General features: G+C 48.6%; 2 protein-coding genes across 8 annotated transcripts; both read right to left on the reverse strand.

Moving 5' to 3' along the window:
* Positions 1-120: 120 nt before the first annotated feature.
* Positions 121-3,054, reverse strand: ZFAND2B (zinc finger AN1-type containing 2B). Of its 7 annotated transcripts, none has more exons than XM_068544419.1 (10): positions 2,988-3,054; positions 2,791-2,863; positions 2,415-2,509; positions 2,056-2,134; positions 1,776-1,927; positions 1,432-1,527; positions 1,296-1,356; positions 1,143-1,210; positions 737-809; positions 121-516 (listed from the first exon to the last, which is right to left on the reverse strand). In XM_068544419.1, the coding sequence occupies exons 5-10, from the start codon at positions 1,880-1,882 to the stop codon at positions 472-474; spliced, it is 450 nt and encodes a 149-aa protein (XP_068400520.1). In that variant the 5' UTR covers positions 1,883-1,927; positions 2,056-2,134; positions 2,415-2,509; positions 2,791-2,863; positions 2,988-3,054; the 3' UTR covers positions 121-471. The 7 variants fall into 7 exon arrangements, with proteins under 7 accessions (XP_068400520.1, XP_068400516.1, XP_068400514.1 ...); XM_068544415.1 differs by having other exon boundaries at positions 121-412; positions 2,056-2,187; XM_068544413.1 differs by having other exon boundaries at positions 2,056-2,187.
* An 11,802-nt stretch (positions 3,055-14,856) lies between these two features.
* RETREG2 (reticulophagy regulator family member 2) lies at positions 14,857-20,335 on the reverse strand. The gene is made up of 9 exons (XM_068544421.1): positions 19,978-20,335; positions 19,581-19,687; positions 18,824-18,854; positions 18,326-18,461; positions 17,836-17,920; positions 17,389-17,532; positions 17,133-17,227; positions 16,843-16,978; positions 14,857-16,586 (listed from the first exon to the last, which is right to left on the reverse strand). The coding sequence occupies exons 1-9, from the start codon at positions 20,250-20,252 to the stop codon at positions 15,973-15,975; spliced, it is 1,623 nt and encodes a 540-aa protein (XP_068400522.1). The 5' UTR covers positions 20,253-20,335; the 3' UTR covers positions 14,857-15,972.
* Positions 20,336-20,425: the final 90 nt, after the last annotated feature.

Consider the following 20,425-nt stretch of genomic DNA (forward strand, 5'->3'; position numbering starts at 1 on the left):
CTGGGATCACTGTGACTTTCTGGTGTGGGGGACTGCAGCGGGCCTCCACCCTTAGATCAGGTGAGCATTCTTGACAGGACTCTTCTGTTTTTGGTTGGAGAGGAGAAAGAAACACACCACTTTGGTGTCTTACTGACTGCCAAGATTCTTTATTCTTTCTAGCCCCCCCTCCCAGCCCCCTACACGTGGGGGGAGCCCCAGTATACGGGGAATGTCAAGATGCTGGGGGCCATGTGGGGTCTGGCCAGGGAACAGTTCAGAGCTGTTCTCTCCCATGCAGCTGGAGAGGCCAGCAGAGCCATCTGTAGGCTCAGCTCCACAAGCTGTTTCTCCTGATGCTCCCTGAAGGCGGCCTCCACGTCACTCCTCATCTTCACTCCAGGCTGCTCCGGGCCTCCTCTCCCTGTGGACCCTAGAGATGCGAGGGCCACAGTCCTCCTCAGCTGAGCCTCCCTCCCCAAGCCCAAGGCCCTAGCACAGGTTGCAGTTGGATGGCTTCAAGCTGCGGCTCTGAGCCTGGAGCAAGGGGAGGGGAAGGAGAGGAAGACAGGGTTCGACATCAAGGAAATGAGGGGGACAGTCCTCACTGCAGAGCTCAGCATGGGCTGGAGTCACATTGAAAACACAAGGATAACCACCATTCCAAAACTCTACTACTTGGAAGAGCACCCCCCAACCCCCCGTAAACTCCTTACTTCCTCCCAGCGCAGGGCCTGTCTCTACCCCGTCCTCATACCTGCCGCTGTCGGTATTCTGCCTCGCTGGCTGATAGTGCTTGTGCTAAAGCTAAGTCTTCTTCCTCCTGAGAACTGGGAGGGAGGAACAGCTTAAGCTGGATGACAGTATCTAAAATGTGAGCATCTCATCTGTTAGGCATCACTGTGCTGAGCACTTCTGAGTATTATCTCAATTTTCATAGGTAGGGTTCTATAAGGTATTAGTACTGTCCCCATTTTATAGAGGGCATTAAGACTCTAATGGGTTAAAGAACTTGTCAAAGGTCATATACTGTAGTTCAAAAGCTTAATTTTGAGCCCAAGTTCCTAACAGTTATCCTGCATTGGATGAGAGTGGTCCCACCTACCTCCCTCCAAACTGAGCCCTTGCCCACGTCCCACCCTCTTTCACCAGAGAGAAGGTACCTTGGGACCTGGGGTTTGGCCTCTGCCAGGGACAGTTCCAGGGCTCGTTGCAGAGCCTCATCCTCACTCTGCAAAAGGAAAAATAAGACCAGCTGCCTTGGACTTTACTCTCTGTGGGTTTGCTTCTGTCCATCTGACCTCTGCCCAACTCACCAAGCCATTTTGCAAAGCAATCACTGGAGAGGCTGTCCGGGATGGAGACTGAGTTGTGGCTCTATGGCAGACATTCAAGAGGCTGAGGTCAGAGATGTGAAGGGAAAAAAGGAAGAGGAGAAACAGGCAGGCCTACCTGCTGGCAGAGGTAGATGAAGGCAAGGTCTGGTTTGGGCTGGGGATGGTCTTTGTAGAAGAAGCTAGGCTTTGTGCTCTGGAGATGGCAGCCAGTCTGTAGGGAAGAGACACTCTTGGCATGCCTCCAGGCACAGTCAGCTTGCATGTTCCTCCCTGGCCTGACCAAGGAAGTCTGGAGGGGAACTCCTCCACAAGGTCTGGAAAACATGCACTTCAAAAGGAAAAAGACTCCCTAGCCAAAGGGGACAGGTTGACGCTTCCCAACTATAATGACAGAGGTTGAGTCAGTTTCAAAAGGATGGGATGGTCCCAAAGCCAAGTAGAGGACTTGGTTGCAATTACCCTGCCCTACTTGTGGGGTGCCCCTCCCCAGAGCAATCATGGTCCAGTGGGTGACGGTGCTTGATGCAGAAGTTTCGGCCACAGTGGTCGCAGGTCAGTTTCATCATTTCCCGCTGCCGGCAGCCAGAGCGTTCACACTTATTGGTGAAGATCTGAGGTGGAGTAGGGAGGATTGTCTCTGCTGAGACTCTGATCCCCCTTCAACCCCATCCTAACAGTTGTACAGACTTCCAGGCATCTGTAGTCCCAGGTGACCACGGTTAACCCCTCCAACGCTTACCTTACGTTTTTGCTGAGCTGGATCAGAGCGGCAGTCTCCGTCAATGTGTTCCCCAACAGCACGGTCAGGGGGCTCCCCTCTGGCCACAGGGACAGGCACATTACAGAGTGGGCATACAGGTACCTGGATATCCTACAGTCAGGGAGCAGGGGTCGGTCTGTGGCCTACTCCCAAACCAGCCAAATCTCTGGTCCTGAAAGAACCTGGACATGCCCCCCATAAACGCAAAAGGAAACAATGTTCCCAGCACTGAGCCTCAGAAAGACAGTAAAAGAGAGGAAATGGGAAGCAGAGGGGTTCCAGAGATTCTGCATGCCATCCTCCATCCGCCCCCTTTCACCCTCAGACCGCCCCCTCACCTTTTCGTAAGCAGATCCACAGTGATGCTGGGCGTAGGCCACGTGGTCTGCGCAAAAGATGCCCGAGCAGGCGTCGCACTTGAGCGGCAGAAAATCTGCAGGAAGTGGGTTGGACTGCAGGTCCAGGGGGACCTCGACCTCGTTCCCGCTCACTCAAGCCTTCCACTCAGGGAAACGAAAACGCCGTCGTACTCGCAGTGAACTGCACCCCTGACCTAGTCCACTATCTCCTAAGCCACGCCCCAACCTCGAGCCCCGCCCCCCTTGGGCACTTCCAGCCTGGGAGCCCACCCTTCCCGCCACTTGCAGTTCCAAGCCCGTCTCCGCCCGGCCGCGCCTCCCGCCTGCTCCGCCCCTCACCCCCTCACCCCCTCACCCAGGCGCTGACAGCTCGGCTCCGAACAGTGAGCCCCGAGGTCCGGAAACTCCATCGCCGGACCGGACGGGGCCTGCTGGGAGAGGAAGCGATGCTGAGCTCCTCTAGGGTTCCCGCTCCGGGTCCAAACCGCGACCCCGCACTCTCGGGGGACTCGCTGTCCCGCCCCTTCCTCCCCCCTGCCCAGCCCGGCTTACCGGAGCGTCAGCGCCTCCCGGCCCGCAGCTCCCGCTCCTCCCTTGGCGCGCGCGGGCGCGCTGACGTCGTCGCGCAGGGCGGGCACGTCCCGCGCAGTCCCCGGGGGGCGGGGGAGCGTCCCGGAAGAGCCGAGCCCCGCCTCTCCTGTTGCGTTAGGCTGGGAGCTGGATGGTTTCTCTTGGGCGCGGGCCTGCCTCCACGAAGGGCGAAAGGGCCGGCGAAGGCAGGGACAGATGACATCTTGGAGGGCTGGGGTGGTTTGGGGTCTTTCACAATTGGGTCCTTCGTCCGCTTCTCACTCTACACTCTCCCACTAGCCGTTTCGTTCGCAGCCACTGCTGTACTTACTCTCCACGAGCTGACAATGTTAGGCCCCAGCACCCAGCTCAATGCCTGTGGTTTTCAGACTTCAGTGTGAATCCACATCACCTACAGAGCTGCTTTAAAATGCAGATTCCTGAGCCCCCAGGGCTTCTGATTTAGTAGGAAGTGTAGGAGAGAATTCTGACAGATTATCCATGTACTACACTTTGAAAAACACATGCCTAGAATATGCTGAATGCTTATTAAATATTTCTTGAATGAAGCTAGAGAGTCACTGGATTGACGTCCTGCTTTACCTTAGGGAGCCCCAGGTTGAGACCTTCCGTTTCAGCACATTTTGTTTCTCACATGCCTCTCTGGCCCCTCATGCGTGGGCTTGGTTGCACTCTTACTTTCCCAAAAGTTTGGGCATGGGGACAAGTAAACAGGTGAAATAAACTTAGAGTTGAACAGTGTCCTCCAAAATGGAGATAGAACCAGGCTACGGCTGGAAAGGAGGAGCTAGCCTTCTTCTCTTCTCCCTCTCCCTCTCCAACTTTTGGCTCTGTTTCCCTCTGTGTCTGCTTCTTACATCCTTACAGCTCTAAGGCTAGTGAAAATTAAAACCATTTTTTCCTGGTTCCTCAAGCAGAAGGCCTAATTTCAGCTCTGACTGGGCCTGATTGCCTTGACTTGGATTACCTGCTAAGTTCTGACCTGTGGCGCAGGGGCCAGGGTATGTGTTGTTCTGATGGGCCAGGCCTGAGTCTCATGTTTGGGGGAAGTGAGTCAGCTTCACCTAGAGTGAAAATCACCAAGCTGGCTTGGACAGTCCTTCCAGAAAACCCAAGAGAGTCCATTCAGTTCCTTCCTTCAACAATATACTGAGTGTCCTCCCACATGCCTGTCACGAGATGATACATGCGTAGACTAGGATCTACCAGGCAATACGGCAGTGCATTTCAGGTACACCCATTCTGGAGTTGACAAGTGTTATTCAAGCCAAAACCTGAAGGGTGAGTAGATGTTGGCTAGGTGAAGGCCAAGGGAGAAAGGAGTGGGGTGGAAGGAGATGGTATTCCAGACAGAGGAAACAGCAAGGACAAAAACCTGGAGATAAGAGGGAACAAGATCCTTTAGATGAGCTTTTTAAAAGCTTATAGCATCGGGATCTTAGAGTGTAAGAGACAGCTTAGCAGAAGATAAAGCTGGCGAGTTAGCTGGGGTCAAATCTCAGGTCATGGAGGCCACTTTAGTGTTGAGAATTTTAACATGAACATAATAGGAAACTGTAGATAGCTTTAAGCAGAAGAGTAACATGATCCAATTTGTATTTTGGGAAAGTCACTCTGGCTTCACAGTGGGGAACAGATTGGAAGAAGGGAGACTAGGTAGAAGGCTGTTGCTATAATAGAGACAAGAGATGATGGCGTGAACTAGGGATGATGCTTAGAATTAATGAAAGCTCAGTATAGAGGTTAGATATGATAGATATTTTAAAATAAATAACTTTCCAATATATCACTGAAAGAATAAAATGGTAAAAAAAAAAAAAGGAAAGAAATTCTGTTCCCAGAGCAACCATAAAGTACACAGAACAAATGTTTTTTTTTTTTGCACATGCCATGCGGCTTGTGGGATCTTAGTTCCCCAACCAGGGATTGAACCCGGGCCCTCAGCAGTGAGAGCACTGAGTCCTAACCACTGGACCGCCAGGAAATTTCCTCAGAGAAAAAATTGTGACTTTATCTGTGGGAAACACCTCGACCTACCTCTATGCAAAAGTTCAGCCCAACATTCAGTGAGTGTATGGGACACCTTTGGCCAATCTTGCAGGGAAATTTTGTCAGCTCCTTCCCTCAACCCATCCTCACACCCTGGGGTAGGCCTTGGGCAGCCATGTTTCTGCAAAAGATGGTTGGTCTGGGAGTGGTCATCTGACCCACACTGGGTATCTAAGTTTGTGTTTCCCAAAAGCATAACCTGAGACAAGGATTTGGGTGCAGATAATTCATGTAGGAGGTAATCCTAGCCAGAGTAAGAGAGCAGGAAGGAGGGAGACAGGGAAGGAAGGAAAACTAATAAAGTGTGTTATTGAACTGGTTACTACTGTGGTTCCCAATTCCACTGGGAGCCCTAGGAGGAAGCATGTAAAATACACCTCAGAATCGTCCTTCTAAGGGACAGGAGGCTGGGCTGACTCCTGTCTTCTGTAAGTTGGGGGTTTCTCCTGGGAGTGATAAGTCCCCCATGTCCACCTTGCACAGCCAACCCGTACAAGCTGTGTGCAAGCTGACTGAGCTACGAGGGGCTTTGGGAAAAGCCCTGAGGCAGAAATACTGAAGCTGGCTCAGCTTGGAGATGGGAAGGCATCTGGGCTCATAGGAGCTGTCCACAGCGACAGCTGAAGTCCAAGATGTGCCAAGCAGACGAGGCACAGGGCACCAAGAGCATCTGCTATATTTGGCCAATCAGATTCTTTCCTGGGAATTTGGAATCGAGGCCAAAAAAATCAGTGTTCATAAGACCATTGGATCTGTAACATACAAGCTATTGGCTTGCCATCTGCCATACTACCATACTGTCATACTGACTGAGGGACAGGAAGAGATTGTTATCTGCAATACTATGACTGATGGGACACAGCCCCATAAAAAGAGGTTGATTTTGTAGCTTACACACATGGGTTTAAATCATATCATTACCTCTTTTGCCTCTTCCCAAAGTCTACACCCCCCAACAAAACTGTGGCTTACTGCCTTTATTTCATTAGTTTCACTTTGTCCCTTTTAAGATAGTTATAAGTTATCCCATTAGATTCAAGATATCTCCCAAGGCTTTGTCAGACTCTCTTATCACACCCAGAAGTCAGGCTATTGACATGCAGGAGACTCTTGATCCAGGTATGCACCTAAGCGTCCTCTGCCATAGGGATTCAGCTTTTGGCCTAGGCCCTTCAGAAAGGACAGTTGTTGAAGAGCTTGCTATTTGTGAGTTCCAAGACTCCATATCTGTGGAATCCAGCATCAGTTCTGTCAGATTTAAACATATGAAATTGCTAATAGTTGACTTTTTTTTTTAATTTACAAAAACAGCAATTTCATATGGCTTAATCTAAGCAGCACAGGTCACAGGCAAGAACTGTTTTTCCTCTGACCTTCAATCTAATCCTCACCCTGCTGGGTTTTGGAGCCCAGATATGAAGACAAAGAGGCACTGTCTGGGAGTATGGTTTAAAGTCCACACACCTTAAAATCAGATGTGTCAAATGTCTATGTACCTTAGCACTTCAAACTTGCACCATTTTCTACTAACAATGTATAAGGAGAGGGTATTGGGTAGGATATAGGTTAAGCTGCCATAACAGTGACTCAGAAACAGTGGCATAAACAAGAAAGAAGTTTAATTTCTTGCTTATGTAATTATCCAGGGCTGGCTGGTATGATAGCAACTGTCGGGGACTTGGACACCTCCTATTTTGTTGCTTCACCATCATTAAGGTGTTGCCTTTGTCTACGTGGTACCAAATGAGTCCTTGTTCTAGGCAGCAGAATGAGGGAGAAGAAAAAGAAGGCATCCCCTCCACCCGCCCCACCCCCGCCATTCAGTGACCTTGAATTTGCATACATCACTTCTGTGAACATTGTATAGACCAGCTATAATTGTATAAATCATTAACTTAGTCACATGATCATACCCAACTCCAGGGAAGCTGGGAAATGTAGTCTTTAGCTGGGTGGCTATGTGTCCAGATAAAATTTCAATTATTATGTCAGTGAAGGAGAACAGATATTTGGGGGACAACTAGTGTCACAAAAGGAAATAAAGGATGACTTTTATGGTATTTGGGCTGTCCTGAGCTTGAAGTAATGAAGCAGGTGGTGGGTCACTTAAAGGCACACAGCAGCCAGAATGGTATAAGGCATGTCTCTTAGCTCAGGGGGTTGGAGGATGAGAACAACAGGACCAAGCACCACCTGGTCAGTCTTCGATTGTAGCCCACTCTACCCAATAGCCATTCCCCAGCTCCCTCCTTGAGGACAAAACTCTGATTTTAATCATCTTTTTCCAAGTAGTTTTTTTTGCATAGGTCCCTTTGCAGCTCCTAGGATGAGTCTTAAATGGTCTAAGTCAATGTTTTTCAAACTTTTTAACCATTACTCACAATAGGAAATACATTTCATAACCCAACACACACACACGCAAACACACACATACATGCCTGATACTTGACCTTATTTTTTTTTTAATTAATTTATCTTTGGCTGTGTTGGGTCTTTGTTGCTGGGCTCAGGCTTTCTTTAGTTGTGGCAAGTGGGGGCTACCCTTCCTTGCAGTGCGCGGGCTTCTCATTGCGGTGGCTTCTCTTGTTGCGGAGCACGGGCTCTAGGCGCAAGGGCTTCAGTAGTTGTGGCTCGCGGGCTCTAGAGCACAGGCTCAGTAGTTGTGGCGCACTGGCTTAGTTGCTCCGCGGCATGTGGGATCTTCATGGACCAGGGCTCGAACCTGTGTACCCTGCATTGCCAGGTGGATTCTTAACTCTGCGCCACCAGGGAATTGACCTTATTATTTTTGATACACTTTGATATTCTATTATATTTCATTTTTTAAAAATGCTGGTTGCCATACACTACATTGATTTCCATCCACCATCCCATTAAGGGGCTACAACCTTCAGTTTGGGAAAAAACCCAAATTCTCTAAGCCATCAAAACTTCCCTTTTGTTAAGGCATGTAAAACAATTTGTATCTGAAAGAAAAATTTATCCCAAAGTTTAAAGAAGACAAAAATGGGGAATTCTCTGGTGGTCCAGTAGTCAGGACTCTGGGCTTTCACTGTCGAGGGCCCAAATTAAGATCCCACAAGCCACGTGGCCAAAAAAATAATAATAAATTAGAATTAAAAAGATAAAGACTTTTAAAAAATAAATAAAGAAGACAAAAAATGATGATCATTCTTTTTTTAATATAATGCTAGAGTTTTCCTAATAATCCAACTTGACCTTCACCTGATACTCCTGGGAATATAACTGTTGTCACAGTATATTTGATTAACAATCCACTACTGATAAAAGCACAGAGGTTACAGTTCTGTAACATTAACCTGTAGAAATTGATAAGGTGTTGTTCTTGTATAGCCTTGAGGAAACATTAACCTAAAAATTGTTATTTTTTAGCCCTGTGGAATGTTAATCAGTTTAGTATCTAACCTAGTAATTTTTTTCATTCTGATATGTATACATTTTTTTCCTGAAAACACTCAGAGAACCAATTTTTTGTATTATCAGTTCCCTCATGAATGATTTATATGTGCATATAGCCTATTTGAATGAGAATTTATAATATTTCTGCTCTGGACATTACCTGTGACATCTAGCACTCAGGCAGCTATTTTGTAACCATGAGTGGAGCCAAGCAGAGCCAACATGCTGAAGATGGCAGAGAAGAAAGATGGAAAAGATCCAGGGTCACTGATAAATTAACCAACCCGGGGATACCACATCTGGCTTCTTGTTATGTAAGAGAATAAATGTCCTTGTTAGCAATGTTTTCTACATTTTGCAACCCAAAGCTTCCTTTGTGATACACCTGTTGTGGCAGCTCATCTAAATAAAAGTGAACATTTGATTCACCCAGATGGAACTTTTTGCTGGTGTATCGTCAACATATGATGGTGGCTCTGGTGGTAGCAGTGGAATGATCACTGAGTTTCCCAATCAACTTTAGAGATCCTCCCCTCACAGCTCTGGAAAGACTCCTGATACAGTGATATTATATTCTGCACATTAATATTCTGTTTACTTGTTTTTATCTTTATTTATTTATTTTTGTTTACTTGCTTTTAATTTTAAATTACTTCCAGGGCTTTATAAATCCTTTTATTTTGTTTTAATATATAGCTGTCTGATTTTAAATATTTTTTCATGTTAAACTATAATCATTTCATTTTAAGAATTTTATTTATTCATTTTTTTCCTCTCTACATTCATGGCTTTAGAGTGGTAGGCTTCCAGTTTTTTGGAACCTTGTGTGGAACAGACTAAACAAAGAGAAACACTGCCTCTTTCCCCGCTCCCACTCCACAAATGCTCAGATAACCAAAAGCTTAGAGAACCCTAAAAATAAAATCTTGGAAGTTCTCTCTTGAGCATGAGCCAGAATGTTTTAACTGTCAGACACCCCAAAGACCACAAGAGAGAACGAAGCCCTCACAGTCTCCCTTGTCTCAGGCAAAACTTTTCCTGACTGATGGGTAATAGTCCAGATTAAGCTATGCATGCTGATCAGCAGCCTAGGAGCGTCCCACGATGCAAAAGGATGATGAACAGACCAAAGCCACTACCTCCTGCTACATAGTGTGGATGTAGGTTCCTTGCTTCCGAACAAGGGAATAAAGAACATTGAGAGAAATCCAGTAACACTTTCCACATTGAACAAGCTGTGTCAGAAGATATCAACTAGCAATTGAGCATTGCTTAAGTCTCTTTTATTGTAGACCAACAAAGCACACGCAGACCTGCTAAGCAGCTTTGTGCTTCAGCTGTGGGAAGCTGAGCTGCAGCCTCCCACAGGAAAAGGAGAAATGGGCTCCTCTACAAATCAGCAGGTGCAGTCACGGCCAGACACCTCTTATCTCAGCTTCAGCAGGTTTAAAGCAGACAAGGTCAACGTGAGGATGCCAGCAAGGATGTCTCGGGCCCAATTCTACTCAAATATTAGTTTAATGATATCTGTTTAGTTTAGTGGTTTTCCTCCTCCTCAAATGACAGAGAAACAGTGCATACTGAAAGGGAAAGAAAAACCGTTTTGCTAACTGTCCTGTCCTACTATTACTCATCTCTTAGTTTATTTAATCCCCCATGAAAACCTTTTGAAGTGGATATTATGTATTCCCCTTTTGAAGATAAGAAAACTGAGATTGAGAGAGATGAAGTTACTTGCTTTTGGAGATGGGATCTGGACCCAGGTTTGTGCATTGCCTTAAGTGCCATGTTCTTTCATTATACAACATTGCCTCCCCCAAATCGACTCAATAACCTCCTCAGCAACTGAAAAGAAGAATCTTAAGTGGTGGTTTTCTCAGAGTGTGGAAAATCCCAAATCTCTCCATGGGTTATCAATAATCAAACACCCTTTCAGAGCAAGGTACTATTTAAATATCTAAATATTACTATTTAAATAACCAGGTGTGGAAGCTCTTTGATTGGAACTGACTTCAGACCCCAGGAGATCAGAAGACCAGCATGGCTCTGCCTTCATTGAGGTCTGCCTTGCTTTCTCAGGTACGTGATATACAATCTTTGTGACAATATTCAGTCACTTGTCCTGAAGTGCCCTAGCTCTCCTGTGGATTAATTATAGACCTAGTTTAGGCGCATAGTTCAAATTCATATGATTTTATAGGTTACACAGTGATTTCACATGTATCTGATTCAACCCACTAAATATTGACCAAGTCTTATCAGATGTTATACTAGGCCCTGGGCATAGAGGTGAATAACTTATGGCCTCTACCCTGTAGTTGTTCAATGTCCAGAAGGGGAAGGGGATAGTGGGGGAGAGGGTGCTACTGGCATCTAATGGGTGGAGGCCAAGGAAGATGCAGCTAAACATTCAACAATGAACAGGACAGCCCCTATCACCACCAACAAATAATTATCTGGCTCAAGGGGCTTCCCTGGTGGCGCAGTGGCTAAGAATCCACCTGCCAACACGGACACGGATGGGTTCGAGCCCTGGTCCGGGAAGATCCTACATGCCGCGGAGCAACTAAGCCTGTGGGCCAAAACTACTGAGCCTGTGCTCTAGAGCCCGCGAGCCACAACTACTGAAGCCCACATGCCACAACTACTGAAGCCTGCACACCTAGAGCCCGTGCTCCTCAACAAGAGAAGCCATTGCAATGAGAAGCCCTCACACTTTGGGCAAGCCATTTTACCTCACTAAGCCTCAATTTCCTCATCTGTAAAATGGGGAAGGGGTCTTACATCCAAACATGATGGTGAAGATTACAAAAATGATACATGTAAAGCACTTAGATCTACGACTAACATATACTAAATAATCTAACATATGTGTATTGTTAGTTGTTTAACTGTGTATATTATTCATTATTACTAAATTTGTTCATTTTCCATGTGTTGATACATTGTCTTTATTTTTTATAATGGGTAGATTGCCAGTCCAAATTCTTGAATATAATTTCCAGATAAGCTTGGTGTCGTGGTTTTAAAATATGTCCACAAGGGAATTCCCTGGTGGTCTAGTGGTTAGAACTAGTGGTTTCACTGCCGTGACCCGGGTTCAATTCCTAGTCAGGGAAGTAAGATCCACAAGCGGTGCAGCCAAAAAAAAAAGTCCACAAATTTTTTTCTACTTTTCCCTTAAAGAGCTTGGGCTGGACTCAGTGACTTGCTTCTAATGTATAGAATACGGTGGAAGTGATAGAGTGTGACTTTTGACACTAGGTCATAAAAAGCACTATGGCTTTCTTCTTGCTCTCTCTTGGACCACTTGCTCTAGGGAAGGAGCTGTCATGTCGTGATGACACTCAAGCAGCCATAGGAAGAGGTCAGTGTGATGAGGAACTGAGGCCTCTTGTCAACAGCTATCTATCCATATACACATACACCTCTGTACTCCATACACCGTACTCATATGAAGATTCTCCGTGATATGTGGAAAAACAGCAGTATACTGAGGGAGCACTAGGAGAGCAGGTCTGCTATGGGGGTGGGGTGGGGTGGGTGATGTGGAACATCAGGGAAGGCTTTGAAAATGGAACGTGGTCTGAAGTACATCTTAAAAGACAAGTGAAATGTTTAGCAACTGGAGGGATGAGGGGTGTGGGTGTAGAGCAGGGGTGGAGGAGGGCAGTGCAGCTGAGCCAAGGAAAGAATCTGTCTGGGGTTTGATGCTGTAGTGTAAAAAGCAAGACAGGGCAAGGGCAGATCTCAGAAGGCTTCTTTTTTTTTTCATAAATTAATTGAAATTATTTTTTAAAATATTTATTTATTTGGTTGTGTTGGGTATTAGTTGTGGCATGCGAACTCTTAGTTGCGGCATGCACGTGGGATCTAGTTCCCAGACCAGGGATCAAAACTGGGCCTCCTGCATTGGGAGCGCAGTCTTACCCACTGAGCCACCAGGGAAGTCCCTCAGAAGGCTTGTTAACCATATCAGGAAGCTTGAATGATACCTTGTAGGAGGAGAGCCTTGATTACTATTAAATAGCAGAAAGCTCATCCAATTTGTATTTTTAACTTATTTAGCTACTTTTTTGGGCATAAATTTCGGTGGGGGACAAGAGTGTGGGCAGGGCAACTGTTGCATTGGGCCAGGTGAGAGATGAGGAGGCTGTGAATCAGGGCTGTGAGGGGGGTGAATGAAGAAATAATTAGGACATCAAATTAGCAGCAACTCGGGATTGACTGGGTGTGGGATGAGAGAAAAGCAGGCCTTCAGAGTTGGTGGTGACGACAAGCATGATAGTAAATACAGAAAAAGCCTATCTGTGTAGGGGAGTAGTGGGGTGGAATGCAGAGTGGAAAGAGCATGGGCTCAGTTTTTGTTATGTTGAGCAGAAGGTGCTCGTGGGACATTCAAGTGGAGATGCTTAGTCGGAAGTTCTGGGAAAAGAGCTAAGACTTAGAAGTCATCAGCATATGAGTGGAAACTAAATGGGTGAACAAGTGAAATTGCCCAGGCAGGCTGCAAAGAAAAAGTGAGCCAGTAATAGACCCAGTGAAAAACCAACATTTAAGGGAGGAGGAGGAAGTCCAAGAGACTTTAGTTGGACACGAAAAGCAAAACAACATGGTGATATATTGTCCTTGCATGATGGAAAATTCTTATACTCTCTGTCCTTGATCTTTGTACTTTTAAAGATCATTTAAATCTGTTTTGCAATATCCCTGACCAGAAAAACAAATTCTGCCTACATTATTATTAATCAAACTCTTCTCAAAGATTTAATTTCTGCCCTCTGCAGTGCTACAAATAACGCTGCAAAGTTTGACGGCAGCTAATGTGACTTACTTCAGCATTCCCTTCTTGGCTTGAACATTGTTACTTCACAGTTCCCCATACGCTCCATGTGATGACATTTTCAGCCTTCATCTCTGGTGATCCTCTTCTGGGCACTCTGCTATTTGCCAACTTCTCCACAAGCATAGCAAGCCATCCTCCGGAGGTAGTCTAACTTGTGCACAGTACACTCTAGGTATTATATTCTTTCCAGTAATGCAGCCTAAAATTAAGTTTAGGAGCAGCAACATTACACTATTAGCTGTTTGAATGTGTAGTTAACTAAAGTGCACTGCCATCCCCCTGCAAACATAAACATGTAACCAACCCTTTTTCCCCCAGCCTGTACTTCGTTTTTTTCTTTAGCCTAACTGTAGGTTTCACATTTCTGCTCATTTTTCTTTCACTCATATGAAAAACTTTCTTCTTGTCTCTTTCATCCTGGGGCAGGAAATGGCCAGGATACCTGATAATAAAAAGCTGTAGACAAACATATAGCAACCATCAGACCAAGGCAAGTGTCAAGAATGGACTCTCCTGGAACTCCAAACATATGGTTAATGTTTTGACCCAACTACAGGCTTCTGGCTCTATCTTCAAGCTGCAAGTTTAACAAGGAAATAGTTTATGGGTGGGGCAGACGGCAGCCATTGTTTTTCTGATTAATTCTACTTTTCCTGAATTGCCTGTTTGATGATTATAACTGTTTCCTCATTCTCTTCAGAAATTTCTAGATGATTACAAGTTCTTATTCCTTCAGTGACAAAAGACAGGGAGGGCCACTGAAACCCTGAGTCTTTCAGGCAAATGTAAAACAAATGGAAAAGAAAAATTTCTCACACGCTTAAGAGAGATGCAGCATAGAAGTCAACCTCAAAAAGCCAGACAGCATTGCCATATGGTGTCTCCAGCTGAAGGCCGAGGATGTGAACTCATAAAAAAGGCCATCTGCCCAGTTCTGGGCTTTCCTTTAACGTTGTTCTCCCCCAAAGAGCAAGGATTGTTAAGAGACCACTCTTTGTGAAGCTGAGATAGTATGCAGATTGGTTCTCTATCATTCCCACGCCCTGAGCATCTTCCCATTCACCCCCTATTAATGGACAGGGGCTTCCTGTTCCAGGGTGATTGCTGGAGCCAAACTGCTTGGGTTTGGATTCTGGCTCCACCATGTACTAAGGCCGTGGCCTTGTGAAAGTCAACATCTGTAAAATGAAATAACAGTATTTATTATCTCAGGGTCATGAGAGAAAAACATGAGTTAATATAAATCACCTAGAGGAGTGCCAAGCACATATCCTGCATTCAATTAGCACTGGACACCATCTCTTTAATGTTCCTGGGCCTGGAATCAGTTTTAATACAGGTATAGGTCCTGCTTGTTTGGTTCTCCCAGGATAGATAAATGAGGACCAAAGGAGTTAATTGTCAGCATGTAGATGGGTAAGGACTTCTTAAGCAGACAGTGTTAAGGTTGTGGGCAACACTGTAGAAAACAATTGTTATGATGCCAAATTTCTACTGACTGGGAAGCCAAAGCAATTTCCTCCTGCATACAATTTATTTGTACGTGCTCAATCTCACCAAGCATATCACACCATCAGAGAACATGGCTAAGGGCAGGTTATGTCAGGGTGATCCTTGCTTCTTGCCTTGTTTTGCACGAAGGTAAATAAACAGCCAGGAGCAAGATGGGGGACAACGAAATAAGGGCAGAGCACAGAGTGAGGCAGATAGCTCACAGTGAGGCAGGCAGGCAGCAGCAGTTGTAGCCATCAATACTTTATTGTTCCAGTCCACACCTGCACAGATGTTACTGTCCACTTCCTGACCCTAGTAGGGGGTCCCACCACACTTGGACCATGGCCCAGAGAAGCAGGTCTCCTTATTCCTCCCTAAGGTAGTTAAGAAAGCCCCTCGCCCCACAAGACAGAGCTCCTGCTCGCTAACGTCGTGCTGGCGCATGTGCTGTGGGATCCCTGCTCCCATCCTGCATTGGGAAAGGCTGGGATGAACCAGGGCAAGGGTGCAGTGGAGGTTACACGGGTTACAGCGACTAAGTGCATAACTACTGACCTGACCCACCACCCCGGGCTTCGTCTGCACCTCCCAGACAGGAGCCTCCCTAAAGCTTAGCTGGGGCCTGCTGGGAAGGAGGAGCCGGCAAAGAGTGGGGATTGAGCTGCTAAGGACAGGACACAGCAGGGAAATAAAGCAGAGAGGAGCGTGGGACAGGAGAGAAAAATGATAAAGTGCCTGAACTAAACAACCGAGTGGGACACGAGGACAGAGCAGCACAGGTCCCTGAGGATAGGAGGAAAAAGAAAGGGACAGACCACCAGGGCTTGGGGCATCGTGGAATGAGACTAGAGTTGAGGCAGGGAAGCAAGTGGGAAGGACTCTCCTAGCCCTGTTCACATCCACTAACCCAAATGTAAAATTATTTACAAGCTTAAAACCAATCCCAGGTACTGTACCAGGCCCAAGACAGCAGGCAGGCAGGCAGGCAGGCAGGCAGGCAGGTGGAGGGCAGACTGGCTCCGTCTGATAGCCAGCTTCCCCACATATTGCTCCTCCCCAGGGCAGTAGGGAAAGGAGGAAACAGTGACATCCCTAGCCAAGAAGCCCTACTGTGCCTGCAACTCCTTCCCCTGGGGTTCATGGCTCTGCCGTGGCCTGAGCCTCTTGGGCTGACTGTACCAGAGATGGGGTATTGGGCCCTAGGGGTGGAGCATCAGCGGGCTCTGGGAATGTCTCTGGCCCCAACCCCAGCTCTGCATTCAGCTGCTCCAGCTCCCCCTGATCCAGCAATTCGAAGTCCTCAGTGGTGAGTGCCTCTTCTTCCTCGGGGGCAGGCAGGGGCTGGGGTGAGTCCTGGGGAAGAGGCGGGAGTACTGAGGGGGAAGGGGCCGGGTCATTTTCAGCAAGGCAAAGTAGGGGTGACAGGGCGCTAGGTGGAGTGATGAGATCACCACTCACTGCCTCTGGGCTCAGTGTCTCCACTGGTCCTCCAGGGGAGAGCATCACTCCATCTGTGGGAGACCCTGCCCCATTGAAGTGCGTGTTCACAAAGTGAAGGGGGGATGAGAGCCGAAGCAAGGTTTCCTTGGATGCCACATCTTCTTCCTCCTCCAAGTCCAAGTCTTGCCTTGAGAGGGCCTGAGGGGAGCCCAGCAGGTCTTCGGGAGGGGCCAGGTCTGTCTCCTCTCCCTCCCCCAGCTCCCGAGTCAGGGCCTCCTCTGGCTCACTTGGCAGGCTCTGCTGGTCCAAATCTGGGCAGAAAACAAAGGGCCAGGAATGGGCCTGCTGTGCTGAGTAGCTGCAACAGGCCGATCAGTTCGAGGTTGAGAACTCAAGACATGGAATGCTGGGCCAGGCCTTAGGCATTAAGGTCTTTCAGGAGTCTGGAGTAGAACTAGAGGATCAGCTCCCCACAGAAAACACTTATGGGGGCAACTGCCAGAGAGCACAGCCAGCATCCCACAACAGGGAACAGGAAGCTTGGAGGGGACAAAGGACTTCCCATACCCTCCGACACGTCAGTTAGTTGTGGAGTCGTCGCCCGGGATACAGAGAAGCCACCGCTTTCCAAAATAGAAGCCTCCTCATCTGACAGCTCTGAGTCTGTAATGGCCAAAGCCAGTGCTGTTTTCTTCACATCCACCTGCAGGAGAACCAGGATGAACGCCACAGGCAAGGGGGTAAGAGAGCCCACTTTCCGGGAGCATCCCTGCCCCACCACCAACCCCCACCCCCTGGAGAGGTGGCTGCTCTAAAGCAGAGCAGTTCTCCCCCAGCCCACCTCCCCTGGACCTCACCACTGGGGAGAAGCCAGCCAGTTCTGCCTCGCTCTCACTCTCTGTCTCTGCCAGTGGCTCATCACCTCCGGGGGGTGCATTCTTCCCCTGCCGCTCTAGAGAACCAAGAACAGCTGGGCAGTGACCAAGCAGGAACAGTGGTGGGGGACAAACACTGCCAAAGGTATGGAAAGTATCTAAATCCCAGGGCATTTCACAAGCTACAAGCCAAGGTCCTCCCCAATTCCCCCCTTTCTGGGTCATGGGATCCCCTTACTCCTCTTGTCGTGTTTGTGATGCAGGGCATCAGCTTCCGCCTTCATGCTGTAGTCCAGCTGCATGAGCAGGGGCTCCAGACGAGTGTACATCCTCTGGATCAGTTCATGATAAACCACCAGGGGCCACAGCAGGATACTCAGCACTGGGGGTTAGAGTGTCCACTCAGAGATCCCTAAGCCTATTTCCCAAGGGCCCTCATTCAACTGATGCTTAAACAGAAAAGGCTGAAGGAAGACAAAGTCCCTTCCTGAGGCTGTTCCAACTTCTTCCCACATCCACTGCCCTCCCCAGATGACTATTCCACTGTTACTAATACTACAGCATCCCCTGGAGGTCTCTGTAAATGGGTAACTGGGCAGACAGTGTACCATCCACCCCTGGGTCAGTCCATGGAAAGAAAACAAAGACAGGGCTTTGGAAAGGGGAGAGGTCAGACCCTACTCACAAACAATGTAGGAAATCATAATCCCCGGAACATAGTGTCCCAGCACAGCCAGCACAGCACAGCCAGAGCAGACGCGAGCACAGAACTGCAGAGGAGAACACAAGATCTAAGAACTGTAGGCTGAGGTATGCGCTCCACTTATCTGGGTAAGAAATATTACTGCTCAGCTGGTGGAAGGAGGCATATGCCCTCTAGGAATGCGGTGATCCAGTTTAGTCAAGAGGATGCCCAGGACCACCAACTAGGAAGTTTGCAATAAACACTGCCAAACACCTATAATTCAAACTGGTCTCTCTCGGCAAGAAAGTGTCAGAACGGCAGAAGCTTATTCTGCCTCCTGTACCAGACTCCTAGCTGTAAATCTTGCCTCAAGAAGGCACCAGGCCTTATCCTTCAGTCTCCAGCTGGGGAGTTCGAGTCACTCCTCCCCATCCCCCGCCTCTATTTCTCCACAGCTTAGAGAACTGTTGTGTGATGTGGGGGAGGTTACCTGAGCTGGATTCTGCCTCTTGTACTGCAGCAGCTCCTGCAGGTGAATCTGGAAGGTGAGCCAGCTCTCAGCCAGGTATCTGCACAACTCGGGCACACTCAGCAGGTGCGGCCGGGCGCCTGACCCCGCACCCTCACTGGGGAGACATGACACGACCCCTGGAGGCCTCAGACACCAGCTTCCAAATAGGCACTCAAATCCCTCTGAGAATGCCAATGAGCTCTTTAGTCTAAGGAAGTGGACAACCCCACCTCCCAGAGGGAGGACGTCCGGGTCCTGGGGAACAAAGCCCAGAGCTCCCAACCCTTTGCCTGAAAGGAGCAAGCACACAAACACCTATGCAAGAACCTGGGACCAAGCTTGTTACCAGTGCATTCACTATGCTGGGGTCTGTGCCTGCAGAAGCTGCAGTACTGCTATGCACTGTGGCGGTGAGACACTGGCACCAAAGCAAGACAGGGATTGGGCATTTGTCTTCAAGGGGTGGCCTGCACTCACCTGTCAGAGTGTGGCTCCTCTGGGGATGATGCTTTAGAGAGAAAAGGGAAACAAGTTATTGAGGTGTAGAGCTCTGGGAAACACTCCCCAAGCCAGAAACAGCTGCCCTTCCTCTGCAGTCCCAGAGTGCTTTTTTGAAATGCCATTTGCAGGAAGTATTACATTGTTATTGTCGTTTGTATGTCTGTCTCCTTCTTTAGACTTTACCCTTTTCCACAATGGGAACGACATCTTATTCACGTTTACACCCCAAACAACTCACACACAGCCTGACACCTAGTTACTCCAACATGTCAATTAAGTGAATATGCGGACAACAAAAAACACAGGAAGAGCTAATGTTCCTATAGTTCCTACCATATATGAAGCCCTACCACAGGCACATAAAGTGTATTCACTCCTTTATTCTCCACCTCCTTATGAAATAAGTTTTACAGTTCCTGTTTTATAGTTGAGGAAACAGGCAAACGCAAATCGGAGATCGAGTGACTTTTCCAAGGTCACATACAGGGTAAATGGGAGAGCAGGCAATGGAACCCAGGCCATCTGGCTGCAGAGTCCGCAGTCTTAACTACTACACACACAATAACATTAATTTTGAGAAAGGGGAAATTATATTTCCCATCTGGGGAAGTAGTCGTGCTTTGGGAGGCAGGTGGCCTGCTGTACGCTCCCCTCACCATTCAACCCAGCCAGGTGAGTCAGGCACAAAACAAGTGCTCAACGGGGCTTGCTGAACGAATTAAGTAACACTCACCTGGAATGTCAGGGAGGAAGCGAGGCTGCCAGAGATCCAACAGAAAATAGGCCAAAAGTGAGATGCTGAGTAGGAAGAAGGGCCGTAGGGAGGAGGAAGACAGCAACCTTAGGGAGAGACAGGCACCTCAGCGGTGAGTGGGTGAGAGAGGCTCCCACATCCATCGCAAAGGCGGAAAAGCGCCCACTGATGGGGGAATGGGTACCTCCAGGCCTAACTCGACACCAGAAGACAGAGGAATGGGGCAACCCAGGCGGATGACGACCTTTAAAACCCAGCTGATGGGTCAGTCCCCCAGGACAAGCATCTTCCCCATAAAGAGGAATGGTACTCCGGGCTCTCCCGCCCCCGCTCTCCCGCGCAGCCCGGCCCCGCCCCCCTCCTCCGCGGCCCTCACCAGAAGAGGCCGTTGAGCGCGGCCGCCGTGACCAGGCTGTGCAGCGGCTTCTCCCACACCAGCAGCCGCTGCGCTGCCGCCAGCACCGCCTCCCAGCCGCGGAGCCGCAGCCACAGAGCCGTGGCCAGGCGTCCCACCGCCTCGGCCGTGGCAGCCTCCTCCTCCGCCTCGCCGGTGGCCTCACCCATGCCTAGGCTCAGGCCCAGGCCGAGGCCCAGCCCCGAGCCCCCACCTGCGCCGGTGTTACCAGCGCCACCGCCACCGCCACTCGCCATAGCCCCGCCGCCGCCGCCGCCCGAGCCCGCGAGGAGCCAGGGCTGCGCGGCCGCCGCCGGGGGCGCGTCAGGCGGAAGGGGGCGCCCGCAGCGGAGAGGGCCGCTGAGGCCGCGGACGGGCGTCACGTGACGGCGGAGCGACGAATCTGTCACGTGATACGCCCTAACCGCCG

The sequence above is a fragment of the Eschrichtius robustus genome, chromosome 5, assembly GCF_028021215.1.
Source record: "Eschrichtius robustus isolate mEscRob2 chromosome 5, mEscRob2.pri, whole genome shotgun sequence".
Classification (NCBI taxonomy): domain Eukaryota; kingdom Metazoa; phylum Chordata; class Mammalia; order Artiodactyla; family Eschrichtiidae; genus Eschrichtius; species Eschrichtius robustus.

Excerpts from the sequence above, each read along its gene's own strand:
- ZFAND2B (XM_068544413.1), bottom strand. The coding sequence starts at position 2,845 with ATGGAGTTTCCGGACCTCGGGGCTCACTGTTCGGAGCCGAGCTGTCAG. Across the intron at positions 1,528-1,775 it reads CACCCCACAAGTAGGGCAGG|ACTGGCTGCCATCTCCAGAG; the intron begins GTAATTGCAACC and ends TCTTCCCTACAG. Across the intron at positions 1,357-1,431 it reads TCATCTACCTCTGCCAGCAG|AGCCACAACTCAGTCTCCAT; the intron begins GTAGGCCTGCCT and ends TGTCTGCCATAG.
- RETREG2 (XM_068544421.1), bottom strand. The coding sequence starts at position 20,252 with ATGGCGAGTGGCGGTGGCGGTGGCGCTGGTAACACCGGCGCAGGTGGG. Across the intron at positions 18,855-19,580 it reads CTTCCTCCCTGACATTCCAG|CATCATCCCCAGAGGAGCCA; the intron begins GTGAGTGTTACT and ends TTCTCTCTAAAG. Across the intron at positions 17,228-17,388 it reads TCACAAACACGACAAGAGGA|AGCGGCAGGGGAAGAATGCA; the intron begins GTAAGGGGATCC and ends TTGGTTCTCTAG.